Source organism: Melospiza melodia, chromosome 4, assembly GCF_035770615.1.
Source record: "Melospiza melodia melodia isolate bMelMel2 chromosome 4, bMelMel2.pri, whole genome shotgun sequence".
Classification (NCBI taxonomy): Eukaryota; Metazoa; Chordata; class Aves; order Passeriformes; family Passerellidae; genus Melospiza; species Melospiza melodia.
In genome coordinates this window covers 10,294,606-10,308,742 of record NC_086197.1, presented here as the reverse complement: position 1 = coordinate 10,308,742, position 14,137 = coordinate 10,294,606, and the positions used below count along the sequence as shown (strand labels likewise).

Below are 14,137 nucleotides of genomic sequence, written 5' to 3'. Positions count from 1 at the left end.
GGAGCTGTTTTGCTCCTCTACAAAGCACTCTCCCCTAGAAGGTAATTGCTATGTGATATATTCAGTCAGTAGCAGAAGTTTCTGCTCCTGAACTTCAACACCTGTGCCAGAAGAGAAACCTTTACACAAGCTTCGTGAACAGTTCTTTCTAGCAAACATATATCATCCCTAAAGAATTGTCAGAAGCAATAGTAATCCTTTAGAGCATGAGCAGTGATAAAGCTCTGGAATGGCTGCCTGGGGAGGTGGTGGAGTCACCATCCCTGGATGTGTTTAACAAAGCCTGGATCTGGCACTGGTGCCAGGGTTCAGTTGAGGTGTTGGGGCTGGGTTGGACTCAATGATCTTGAAGGTCTCTTCCAACCTGGTCATTCTGTGATTCATGACAGGTCCTGGTATTCAGCAGCACTTCTCTACTGGCAGTCTGTCACCCAGGCATGAGCTACAAGCCAGAGTGACCAATGTCACCACGGAAGGCCAGTCCAGCACCATCAAAAGGTGCAGTCTCACAACTATCAGGTTCTGACTGCCAAAGCAATCAGAACCAGAAATCTCAGCAGCCAGCTGAGGTACTGCTCCAGCAACAACTTCCTGCAGGAGGGGATTTCTGTCCAGGCTTGGCAAAGCTGGCTGCTTGGCTCAGTGGTGGTTTCAGCAGTCTCTGTTCAGACAAGAATAAATGGCTCTGTGCATCCATGGCTTTTGAATAAAGGTAACCCATATTCTTCCCTTCCCCAGGAACACAGTGAGGAACCTTTGGAACAGGAACCCTATCAGTGAGGCTTTGGTCCTTCTGCATCCTGCAGATCTGGCATCCTTGAGACCCAGTTTTATACTTCTTCATTACAAAAGCACTGCAAATCCTGCAACACATCTGGACCCAGGAATCAATCATCTTCTGTTGATGCAGTAGAACTAATCAAGGAAAGATCATCTCCATGTGTAATACGGAGAGGGAAATCATCCACACAGGGCAATCACTGCCAGTGTTGAAAAAAATAATTTAAATCCTCTGAAAGTAAAATTGTTGCAGAAAGATTTTTCAGAGATATGCCCTACACTTCTTCCTTGATGTTGACAGCATGTCTGTATAGGAAGAGGAGAAGGATTTTTTCTTCCTTTTTTAAAATTTCTTTTCAGTTGTGTAGTGCAGGTATAAACAAGAACAAAGAAACCCAAAAAAATGCTCCCTGGTGAGGAGAAAAATCCTCAATAAAAACAGGAAATAAAACTTAGTCCTTTTTTTCTATCAATGACAAAAGAATGGCTATAAGAACTTTTGTGTTTCACTATAAAGGCTTAATTATAAAGCCTTCATAAACTTTCAGGAACAAATTCAAATAGAAATCTCAAGGGTGCAGGAATGTGGCATTTTCCAAGTGCTAAAACAGAAAGACAGCCAGTGCAATCCAGTTTTTCTTTTTCTAGGAGGTAATACAAGGAGTACTCATCAACCCACTTAATATTGTACAGCTTTTTTGCTTCAGGGTTTTTTTTCTGCCTTAATAAGTATTCTTGAGAAATAAAATTTGCCTTAATCATGAATTATGTGAATCCATCTCAAAATGTTCATTAGCCTATAAAGAATATTTTGATGAGACAAAAGATAGAAGAACAAATACTGAGTCAGGAAAGCAAAGCATCCTGACAATAATTTCTCTGGACTTAGATCTTCTTCCTTGAAAAGAAATCTTCTAGATCAGGGCACCAGTCATGATGTGCAGAATTAATTGTGCTGAATGTCTCAGACACAAAGATCACCATGAATCCATATTCATCAAGAACAGTGAATTTCCAAAGCAGTGTCATCTTCTTCCTCTTGACTCCAAAGTACACTGATTAAACTACAGCCAGAGAGAAGTAGATGTTTCTCCAAATTATGGCTATCAGCAAAATACTTCTGAGCACTCTCAGAAACATGAGGAGGCCATTTGCACAGAGAAACCAGTGAGGTGGTTCATAGATGAGGCATCATAGATGAAGCCAGTGAGGTAAGTATCATAAAATGCCTGAAAAGATTACAGAAGTCTTAGTTTTGGAAAGCACATGGCTGAAAGAAAAACAGCAGCAATGACAATGGCCCGAAACATTGGAGAGAAAATAAAATTTGATACCTGCTGATTTTTCTGCTGTTGGTCCCTATTCTGTATTAAAAAACTTTAAAGGTACTGAATTCCCAGCAACACAGGAGTATGCAAAGAAACAAGTGTGAGAAGCTGGCAAGGAAAGCTGCATTAAAGAAAGGGAAACCACAGGAAAATCTCCTGCAACTACAGAATACCTAAGATTTCACATAGGACTAGCAAAACTGATAACCAAGTTTACTATTTATATCAAGGAAGAGCTTTAATGTCATAGATAAGATCTTTTTACCTCAAGTTTCCATAATTGGTTACATTGTTTCCCTTATTTCTAACAGAAGAATCTAGAAATTCTATGGCAAAAATTTCTGCTGCAACATCCATGAAAGTCTTGGTAAGTTGAAACTATCACAAGAAGGCAGGGAAAATTTGATTAAATATTTTTGAAACATTAAACCATACATCATCACCAAAGGGCGATGTTGACTTTATTCACTGGAAATTATTTAAAATAACAGACTCAGACAAGATGCTGGAAAAGAACTGGCTTAAAAGCACAACAGTGATGGGTGGTGCTGGGTGAGGAGGTGCAGTGTAGTGAGAATGAGTTTTCTTTACCTGTTTCCACTGGGGTATGGGGGCCAGCCGGCCCTGCTCTCGTCTGCTGGATGACTGGCTGTGGACACGCTCTTGGTAAGGCAGGACAGGTGGCTGCATGCAGGTTGTAGGGAAGGTGGGACCAAGGAGGAAAGATAAAATAGTGAAGGAAACTCAAAGAAAGCCATAGGAATGGAACACAGATTAAGACAGACAAACATTTAAGAAAAAAATATAGGGTAGGGGGGGAATTCATTTAGCAAGTAAAAAAGGAAAAAAAATTACCAAAAATGGGAAATTTCACATATTTTTGGACCTTTCCTTTCATTTAATTGTTTCTTCAAATCATTGGCTGAGTATGCCAGCCAATGTGTAGCAGCTGAAGAAACATTTTATGGTGTGGATAGACATGGCCATTCTGATTATGTTACACTACAAATGCTGGTATGTAGGGTGGCAGAGACAAACTTGAGCTGGCTTTCAAGCAGCCAGGTCAGGTCCCATTCATGATGTGGCCATGGCACAGAGCTTGGCACCAGCTGTGGGGATGGACTCATGCAGCAGAGCAAGGACTCTGGCACTTAAACCACACTGAGCCTCATCCTGCTGACACTGCACTGCCAGCAGCAGCTTCAAATGACTCAATCTAACTTCAAAGACAGCTAGCCTGCAGTGCAGCAGCCCAGATACCATCCTGGAGAACAAATGAGCCTCACTTGGAATGACACTAACATCCTGATTGCCAAGAAACTCCCAGGCATTTATCTGCTGCACATACACACGTACAAAGCTTAATCACAGTTCACAAGAACAAACAGATGCAACCTGATATGAAAATGTTCAAATCAGAAATCAAATGGTTGTTCTTAAACAGCATAAGGAGAACATTCCTGGAAAGCTTTTAAAGAGCAATTGTAGTTATAAAAGAAACTCAATTGCTGGTCTTCTCCACCCTGTACTAGTAAAATTTAAGCTTTGGGTAAACTTCACTCTTCTTTAGGAGAGCCTTTGAAGTAGAAAAGCAACACTGGCACCAAGTCTTGAGGAATGCATGCTATCACCCATGGTTTTCCTTTTCAATTCCAAAACAAAGGGGTTTATTATCCATCTCCTACCTGTCTTCGTAAGTGTGAGGACGGCACTGGTGCATTCTCTTCAAACTTGGCCAGCAACTGGGTTGCCATGGACTTGACTTTGTTCTGATTCCCAATGGCAGCATCAATCCTCCTCTCTGTCAGGGCACTCACCAGTGTGGGCCTTTCTTCTCTGTAGCTTCGTGGGAGGTCCTCCTAACAATCAGTGACATCAAAATTTAACAAGATACAACCAGATCACCTTCTCCTTTCTATCCCTTTGCTGTGAAAAGTCTCTTACACTAGAGATAACAAATCTCTCAGCCTCACTTGAAAGCTCAGATTTTAATTTCCTTTGGCAAGTCATCAAATGTTCTGTTAAACTTTACTGATCTTTTCAATCTTATTTGATACCTACCAAAAAGACCTCAGCTGAAACACCCCTGTGAAGCCCTTGACATAAACCAAAGCTCATCTTCAAACAACAAACCCAAAGCACTGAATTTTAATTCACCTGTACTCGTTTGGCTACAAACACTGAATTTGAAAAACTGCCTTGTGGGCATACTGGAAATGTTTGGATTTTGCATAAACCAAAGTTAAAGTTTAAATATGCATCAAGCTTCTGACAATACCACAAAACTTCATTGAGAAGTTTTGAGTGTTGATGTCCTCATCACACCATAGCAATTTGCAATAAAAGCAGAACATCAGGGAACTGTAACATTTCACTTGTAGTGTTATTCACTTCTAGTATTATTATAGTAGTATTATGTAGTATTCTTTCATAAACATTAATGAAATATTAGCACTAAAGACACCATTAAAGTGTAACCTCTGAAGAAGAATTAAATTTTATCTAAAAAATCCTATATAATCCCTGCCTGGATATTAAAAAAATGAAAGAACTGAAGTGGGGAAAAATGTACCTACCATTTATTTTGCTCCCTGACACCTCTCACTGTAATACTTACATCCTCAGATTGGCTGGTTTTTCTCCTCTTTCCTGCACCATCCAGTTCCTTTTCTTTTTTGTCCTGAAAACAGAAGGAGTAGGGGAAAGAAAACAAAAATAACTCTCATACCTCTCTGGGCTGAGATAAGTGTCATCAGTGCTCTTAATCAGTTTAGTTGCAAAGCTTATTTAATTCCCTGTGCTCATTCTCCATTTGTTTAAGAGTTTTTTTCCTAGATACTCCTTAGGGGATTGTAACTTTCAACTGGACAATTCTTCAACACTTTCAAATCATGAAAACTGAGCAACTAGCTATGTTCCAAGAGAAAATATATGCCCAAGTACTACCACAAGGCTAAGCTTTTAAGACTAAAAAACACCTCTAGGAGTACATACTAGAGATGTAATTTTGCAATCATAAAGGTCATGTATTTTCCCATACCAAGGGCTGGTGAGCACATGGTCTCTAGCAAACTAACAAACACTCACACCTGCATTTTCAGCAGCATGGCTGTCCAAGTGCCCCAGGGCTGTGCCTGCTTACCTTGGGAGTGCGCTTCCGAGAGATGCTTTGTCCCAGTTTGCTGAGGAAGGAGATGGGAGACTTGGTACTGGCAATCAGGGCGGCCTTTTCCTCTGCATTCAGCTCCAGGCTATCTGTTAGTGACAACAGGCACAACAAGGGAATGCCATGAAGTTTTTTTCTATGGTGCTGTTATTGAATACACAACTGAAGGACTCACTGGTTCTTTTTAACATAGCAGTCTTTTTCTTAAATTCTCAGAAATTCTCACTATTTCTAAATTTTGCACAAAATTACTAATGTCTAGAATTAATACCTTTCTCATCTAATCTGCTTTTTCATTTTGCTCAAAGCAGTTCTTTCGGGGTTTATAACCTCCAGTGTTTACCCTATTTACTTTTATATTTAAAGAACATGCTTTAAGGAACATGAGCATCAGTGTTCTTAAAAAGAGTACAGAATTTTAGAAATAATACATTACACTTACTATATTTTTAAAATGCTATTAAACCCAATTTTTTCCCCTTGCCAGAGAGACACATGTGAATTAAGATCACCAGTAATAAAGAGCTGTAACAACATTATCAATATTTAAAGGCTGGCCATATTGATTTGGGTTAGGTAATTACATCTTTCAGTTCTGATCAAAGATGTTTTGTTCCAAAGATGGCCTGAATTTAGTCTCACCATTCACAGATGATAAATAGGTATAAAACTCAGCTGGTGTTTTGAAATTACTTGTTCAACAACTACTAGCAAGGCACATTAGTTAAACAAACAATAGTAAGAAAGGAGAAAATTTATCTAGTAGTGCTGAAGTGAACTTTTGAGGACACTATTGTATAGTAACTCCTTTTTTCGCTCCTGCTGCTGCTAACATGGTTTTTATCAGCACCAGTAACAAGTCAACATTTTGTAATGTAAAGCTACAGTGAGTAACCACTCAATGTGCTCATGCAGAAGCAGCATGAAGGTAACTGAAGCACACAAATTCACCCTGGAGCAGTCTTTAAATCCCACAGAAGTGCCCCAAACTGCTTACCACTAGAGGGGATGGTGTCTTTGAACATCTCATAGAACTGTGTGAGGTACATCACCATGGACAGCTTATCTGGCTCTCCAACAGATGCCATTTCCTTTCCAGTCATAATGGGAGAGATCCCAAACTCTTTCTCAGCGATGTCAAAGGCCAGTTGGTTGTTCTTCTCCACATCGTGCTCATCCAAGGAGTCAAAGTCTCTGCAAAGGGCAAAAAGAGGACTTGCACTGAATCAAGCAGAAACCAGTCTTCTGAAAGAACTCAGACATCCATCTTTTTTTTTCTCTTGAAATGCTAATTTTATTTTCCACCAACATGGCAAAGTTGATGCTACTTAACTACAGTGAACTTCAGCTCAAATATATTTGTTTGCTCCTGTTAAACACCTAGACTTTTCTTAAAAAGCATCATCCTCTGAAATACATCTCCACTTCCTCCTCTACTAGAAGACTCTACAGTGCCTCCTACATAAAATCTTCTGTGCACCTGGAACGAAATTAAATCTTGACTTTTTGTCCCCTTTTCTCTTGACTGATCCACATTTTTATCCTGCTGTCTTTTTCCAAAACTTGTATAACTATATGAAAAACTATAGCTTGGAGAGAGTTACATGAAGCATTTTAAAAGCTGTTTGAACTCCCCACAAGCTATAAAGCTATTAAACAGTGTAGTTCATGTTTACTTAAGTACACTAATACAGAAGTAATTCAGTGCATATGGATTGGAATAACTCCACATATTTTCAGTATGTTTTACAGTGGATTATGTCTTCAAGTACAGCTCTAGAATTTACTTTTTCTGATGTCTCTTCAGGGAGTTGGAGACATTTCAGATTAAAGTACCAGAATCTATGCTATCATCACTTTTTGCAGCCAGTGTTCCCATTCCAGAATCTGAGCACTGTTTTACCCAATATATCACAAAAGAGGACACCTCTGCCATCCACCCAATCACCAAGTCAGTGTGCAAACAGTAACAACCTCTTCGTTTAGGCTGTGGGTCACTATTTTAGAAAGAGCAGCTTGAAAGTCTTTAGGAAGAGTTGCTTTGTTAAACAGGAAATTTATAAAGGACCATGCAGAGACTTGTTCACAAGAGATTTAACTGAAGCTATGAACTGTTCCTTACTCACTTCACACATAAAATTTGTCAGTCAATAATGCTTTCCAGTCAGTACCAATTTGAAGCTTAATTCTGCCAAATCATCCAGAAGGGAAAATGACAACACATTTATTTTCAAATTCATCAAGCTCTCATGACCTTCCACTCTGCCAGTGAATCACTGGATGTTGGTTTCTATCAAGTTTAATTGAATTCATTTCAATCTATTTCTTCCTAAGTCACAAATGCACTGCCTCCAACTCCATATTATTAGTTCCAAACATCACTAATTTCCTGCTCCTCCCAGTGATTTGAAGCAGCCAGTTACTCACATTAGGTCTGGACGGTATCTGTGGATAATGGCACACAAAGCTAAGCCACTTTTCCATGACATTGTCAGATCTGTCACATTAACACCAGCATATCCATCAGTCTGCCTCTGGCACCAACTGAGCAATTTACTAGAGCGAGCTACAGACTCTGTCAAAAAAAAAAAAAAAAGCACATTTCAAAATAAAAATGAACAACAGCTCAAATTCTAAGTACAACACAAACCCCCATGAATCAACAAGCAAAACCTTAAATATAAAAAACAAGTTCCTTCTGCAATGGGTAATGGAGGACTGGATTCTTATTTTTTTTCAAAAATACTATTAATATCTATTTCAGATCCAAGAAAGTATTTTTTAATTTGCTGAAAACTAATTATCTAAGTTGTAACTTGCCAGACTTTTCACCCTAGCTATTGTAAAAGAGCCCCAGGAAATATAAAACAGCTGCAAAGGCTTGTTAAATACGATCAAAAGGACATACAGTAGCAATGTTCTCTAAAGCCCAGATATACCATTTCTAGGGAAAGAACAGACAAATGTACTTCTGTAACTACTTCTTCTCCCTTGAAAACTTTCCTTTAAAAGCACTGACCTATTCTGACCTTGTCTTACCAGAAGATCTGATGAGATTGCAGCCTAAAGGGACATGGCTGCAGGGCAAAGAGCAGAGACTACACAGCTCTTCAGCAGTGAAAGGGAGGCTTAGCAGCAGAGCCACTCTGGGAATCCCAAAACACTATCTGGGCATGCAAAGGGCAAAGTCTGACATAGCCCTCAGGGTAGAGACAAGAAGACAGCTACTGAAATGCTTATCACAAGGCATCTAGCTCTCAGAATAATGCAGGCAAAGTGAGGTCTCATTTAGTTGAGAGAGGAGACAAAGAAAAGGAAAGCAGGAACATGCAAGACTGCACAAGCAATACATTCTGATACATTTGTAAAAGTTCTGAGTCTACTGTTAGAGCGAAGCCAGTCCAGGCTTCTGCACTTCAGGCAAGGACAATGTAAGAGATAAAGGAAGTGAAAAGAACTGCCTAGACAAACAAATGTGCTTAGAAAATTAACAGCATTATAAAGCAAGGGAAATTAGGCAAACAAAAATAAATTCCCATGCTAATGGAAACTTGAAAAATTGTAAGCTCAGACTGTTTACAAAACAATTACTGGATACCTTTTCTAAATTAAGAGAATGGTTAAATAATACCCTACAGCCCTGCTGCTCTCTAGTTCCTGCACTGATCCAGCTCCAGAATACCAAAAGGAATAGGACAGCAGCCAGGCCTACCATTTCGAGTCAGCTTTGGTGTCCTGGAGTTCACAAAGTTCTCTATCTCCAGGTGAATGTCTTTCAAGTCTCCTGTATTATACAAGTGGCGTACCTAAAATGGCACACAAAAACATTTAAGATCATCAACATGCCATGCACCCCAGACACACAGAAATAACCAGAAGACAATAAGGAGACATCCCAAGGTACAAAAAAGAAGCTAAGTACATGTAGGTAGCAAAAATCCTATCCCAAGAACCTCACAACAGCAAGCATCAGCTCATCGGTGCTGAACATAAAATCTGTTTTATTTTATGACTGCTGCTGCTCAGTGGATACCAAATTGCAATGACAGACTGCTAGACTGGATTATTACAAAGAAAATGCACATGCACACATAGAAAACACAAATTTATAGGTTTCCTGTATCATTATATCACAGTTAAAATTATCAAAATCAAACATTCCTAAAAGGGAATTTGTTCAAGTACAAAGTTTACTTTTGACTGATGCAACTGCCTTTCACTGCTTCCATGCTACACACACATCACTCTCTGCCCCCAAAACATTGGCACAGCTTCACCTGAGGAAAGCCACTGCAGATTGCAAGCACTCAGGAGCACCATTTGCGACTTACCTGCTGTGGCCTCAGGAAGTTGACGTTGATATTGGGATATCGGGTGGCAGGATCAATGCTGTAGTGGCTGAAGTTTTTACTCACGTTCTCTGGGGTGGTCTGAGGCAGCAGCCTATAAATGCTTTCCCTTGGGAAAATAACACAAAAAAAAAAGTTTGGGGTTTTGTTTTGGTTCATCTGTTTTGTTTAAGCTTTGTGGTGGTTTGGGGTTTTTGGTTTGTTTTGGCTGGTTTGAGGTTTTGTTCTGTTTTTGTTTTTTTTTAAGAGATGTATCACTACTACTATGGCTAAGCAAACTCTGGAGAGATAAACATTCAAATCAGAAATCTAACCACTTCAGACACTGCATAGCTAACAGCCAGCATAACCATATTAAAATCTGCACTTTAATACAACTTCAGAATTCCAAAGGACAAAAGAGAACAATACACTAAGTGAAACTGAAGGGACTGCCCAGTACAATAAAGGCACTGAGATACAGGAAGGGCTCAGGAAGAGGGGCCACCAAGGAGACTGGAGCACTTGACCTGTGAGGAGAGGCCAGGAGAACTGGGTCTGTTCAATATGTGGAAGAGAAAGCCCAGGGAAGATCTTACTGCTGTCTGAACTGGCTAATGGAAAGATGATGAAGTCTGGCTTCAACAGCAACATTATTTTCCTTGCTGTTTTTTTAAATTCAAACAAATGGGATTTTAAGTATGAACTGTGCCATTGTGCAATTTTAGAAATTATACTATGGTTCCTGATGGTCAAAAGCTGCAGTTGCTGAGTTTAAAATAGGACCTAGAAACTGTTGCTTTTACTCACTCTGTCTTCTAATTACCCGAGTTCTGATCTCCAAGAGAGTCCCTTGAGTCACCAAAACCACACTGGGGCAAAGCTGATTAACACATCAAGAACTCAATACTTCAAAAGAGACAAGATGCTGTTTGGCTTACATGAAACAAAGTGACCAAGGACAACATGAAAGATAGCAAGTCACAGCTTCCTTATAAGGAAATAATAAAAAGTATTCACAAGATAATAGGAGACAGCAAGAACTTTTGTATCTAGTACTTTAAATGCATCTACATCTTCATCTGGTTTGCCATTGAAGGGCTGGTGACAGTCAGGCTCAATTTGTCCATGCAATGTCAATAAGCACCTAAAAAAAGATTCCTCATCTAATCTTTTAAAACTAGAACCAGAAATAGCAACATTTCTTACTCATCCATATACTTCAGTTTATCAACTCCTTTGAAATTTTTTCCTTTAACTGAATTACACCCTCATGCATTCTCTAAAAACAGTGAGAGTCTGTATCTCTCATTCTGTCTACATACTTGTACTAAAAGAAACTGTAATGAATGATGAGATGTTGGAGGATTGGATTAGAACTGTAAATGTATTCACTTTCTCCATTACCTCTCTGCAAGGACTTCCAAAGGACTGGCTCCGAGTGACCAACTTCGTACCATCCAAGCAGAGTCCATTGCAGCCAAAAATCCCCTGGCTATTCCAGTTCCCATTGGCCAAAACGGCTGATATTACCAAAGGAAAAAAAAGCAGAGAAAGGAAAAGCATCACTAAGGGAAAATCTTAAAGAAGTATCAAGTACATATTCAGGCAGTAATCTGCTGGGAAATTATAACTCAGTAATTAGCTTCAAGTTCCACTCCCACTGGGCTAGAGGAAACCAGATGTACAGTGAACAGCTCAAGAGCTCTCCCAAAGCCAGTGCTCCTCTATTTCCAACAGTAATTCATAGCCTGGGGTGCCTTAACAGCTTCTCTTCAAGACAGCACTTTTTAAACCAACTACAAAATGCTAACTACTAGCAGGCCTACAGTGGGTTCTCTACAGAGTCAACAAGAAGCAGATGGAACAGACAGAACTTCAGAAAAAGCTCTGCACACATTTTCTTAAGCGCGATCATTACCACGCTAAAAATTCTGTTTTCCCAACACTCCCACCCTTCCTTCCAACCTCCCACTTTCTTCTATAACAAACAGCAGCTTTCCTTAGAGTGCCTCTCTGTCAGGCAGCACGGATCTCAGCGGTTTGTGCTCATTCAGGGCTGACCACAAACCTCCAGCAGGCTGTCCCCGACCAGTGCCACGAGAAGCTGGTGGCCATTCTGCTCGCGCACCAGGGCGGCGTTCTCGGAGGCGTACATGCACGTGAAGTCAAACATGGCCACGTCGGGCTGCCCGTAGTGGTTGATGGCAAAGTCCAGCGAGGGCAGCTGCTGGTTAGTGGAGAAATCTGCTGCCTCCCTGGCATAGTTCAGCAAAGCCTCCTGGTCCACGTTCTCCCGGGACAGCAAGACCTCCGTGTCAGCATGGTCCTGCCAAAACCAGCACAGTTAAAGTGCCGTGGTCAAACCCACAAGTTTGTTTTAAGATTGGTATATATTGTAGCTGGCATTAAAATTCTGAGAAATCTACTCATACAAATTTGCTTGCTAATTTCTTTCATTCCTATCTGTGTTACTACTTTCAGGAGAAAATCTACTGTATTTGCAGGGTGCCTCATGGCAAGAAGGAATGATGAATCTGACTCCATGCTCTCAGAAAGCTAATTTATATTATATTAAAGAATGCCATACTAAACTAAAGAATACAGAAAGGATACTTACAGAAGGCTAAAAAGATAATAATGAAAACTCGTGACTCTTTCCAGAGTCCCAACACAGCTTGGCTGTGATTGGCCAATGAGTAAAAACACTCACACCAGAAATTCAACGAAACAATCACCTGTGGGTAAACAATCTCCAAACACATTCCACATGTGGCACAACACAGGAGAAGCAAATGAGATAAGAATTTGTTTCCCTTTTTCTCTGAGGCTTCTCAGCTTCCCAGGAGAAAATCCTGGGTGAAGGGATTTTTCAGAAAATATAACTATGACAAAAATCTATAGATCTTTTATTGCAAACAGTAATGAGTCCTGCTTGCATTGCTGACTGTGAAAGGGCTAAGAAACTTTTGAGTATTTTTCATTCCCACAAAATAAGAGAAGCTCAACTAAGCTATTAAATGTTCCTTCAGAATATTTTATCTTAGCATGAGCAAACTCCCAAATCTACAAAAGGAGACAAATTTGAAAAGGACAGGTTTTGTAACACTTGTCTGATGATTTAAAATACTTCAGAAGGGCATTAACTGCCTTTTAGAACACAATTACATTCATGTTCTAAAGTAAGAACTGTAGAAAAACATTACGTGATGGAGGAGAAGCACATTTTCCTACTTTCACCTTACCAAAAGTAAATTATCATCACAATTTCAGCTTACAGAGAATACAGGAGAAGTTAATACCCACATGCCGTATCACTCCTTTATCCAGCAAGCTCTGCTTTTTGGCAGTCATGACAAAGTAGTGTGTATCATCCTTGTAGTAGACAATGTTCTCCAAGTCAATGCCTTGTGACAGAACAAAAGACATGGTAATGAAGGAACAAGTTACGAGTTATGTGCAACAGAAGTTCTACCAGAAGAAAGTAAATTGAAACTGCATGATTAGAAAGAGAATATGCCAAGCAACTTTCTTCCATGCTCTGACTTTAAAATCTGAACTGTCAACAAAACCACAGCACATTTCACCTGCATAAAGCTACCTCTTTTAAAAAATCCATTTATCATCACTCTAAGGTTTGCATTCAGACGTGGAGTGCAAAAACAAAACTCTGGATTCATGACCTCTTCCCATTTAGGGCTTTGATTTCCTGAAAACCATAAATTCTCCACTTCTGAATCAAAATGACACACAACTGCTTTGTACAGCAGAATAGCTACAAAAATAGGGAAATGACATTTCAGAGGCAGCAATGACTGACTGCCTTGCACAAGATGTTTGTTTCTGGTTAAACACATAAATCTGAGCTGCAAAATCGTAATTATAAAAACAAAGACTTTATATTTCACTGGAAATCTGTCAAGTGCTGGCAAACCTGTGGCATCTCGGAGATCCTGGAAGAACTTCTGGTTGAAGATGAAGGCCACACCGCTGATCTCTTCTACTTTGGCTTCAGCTGTGGTGTTGCGATTGATGAAGTTTGCTGTGATAGCGATTGCAAGCTTGCCGCGGAATTCCTTCCGGCGAAACCCTGCAGGAAGGATAAAGTGGCAATGCTGGAAAGCAAACACACCTTCAGAGAGGGATCAGTATGCCACAGACAGGTGCACTCACACAGTAAAGGGAGAGAAGGGAATTGATGAGCTACAAACTCCTCCAAAGAAGAAAGAACAATTGCTTCATCAGAAAAGTGTTCTTTAGGGAAAAAGCTCCCCACCACCCTGTCTCTCATCTCTGTTCCTAAAGCCGCAATTTCCATTAAAAAAAAAAATATTCTCTGCTACACAGAATAATACTCAACACCTCAGTTCCTACACCCAAAGATAGGAGTGACAATACTACTTAACTGAAGAAAAAATGTAGGAAAAATTATCCAGGTCAAAAACCCTTATGTCTTTATTAGTTTAGAGGAAGAAAAAAACACCACCCACATCTCTGCTATAAATGGATTTTTATATGGACTTTTAATCTCCCAG

The 14,137-nt window shown here is 39.8% G+C and overlaps 1 protein-coding gene across 22 annotated transcripts in view; it reads right to left on the bottom strand.

The window, feature by feature from the left end:
• The window catches only part of MICAL3 (microtubule associated monooxygenase, calponin and LIM domain containing 3), a 173,086-nt gene that overhangs the window by 83,782 nt on the left and 75,167 nt on the right, over nucleotides 1–14,137 (bottom strand). For 19 of the 22 annotated variants that reach the window (XM_063153805.1, XM_063153804.1, XM_063153813.1 and 16 more), the window contains exons 6-17: nucleotides 13,537–13,692; nucleotides 12,909–13,009; nucleotides 11,674–11,931; nucleotides 11,010–11,125; nucleotides 9,606–9,732; nucleotides 8,987–9,080; nucleotides 7,702–7,849; nucleotides 6,272–6,468; nucleotides 5,251–5,363; nucleotides 4,726–4,788; nucleotides 3,794–3,967; nucleotides 2,700–2,792 (exon numbers count right to left, since the gene is read on the bottom strand). In XM_063153805.1, coding sequence (XP_063009875.1) covers nucleotides 2,700–2,792; nucleotides 3,794–3,967; nucleotides 4,726–4,788; nucleotides 5,251–5,363; nucleotides 6,272–6,468; nucleotides 7,702–7,849; nucleotides 8,987–9,080; nucleotides 9,606–9,732; nucleotides 11,010–11,125; nucleotides 11,674–11,931; nucleotides 12,909–13,009; nucleotides 13,537–13,692 — 1,640 coding nt within the window. The remainder of the gene's footprint in view (nucleotides 1–2,699; nucleotides 2,793–3,793; nucleotides 3,968–4,725; nucleotides 4,789–5,250; nucleotides 5,364–6,271; nucleotides 6,469–7,701; nucleotides 7,850–8,986; nucleotides 9,081–9,605; nucleotides 9,733–11,009; nucleotides 11,126–11,673; nucleotides 11,932–12,908; nucleotides 13,010–13,536; nucleotides 13,693–14,137) is intronic. The other 3 variants (XM_063153824.1, XM_063153825.1, XM_063153826.1) reach the window with 1 other exon arrangement.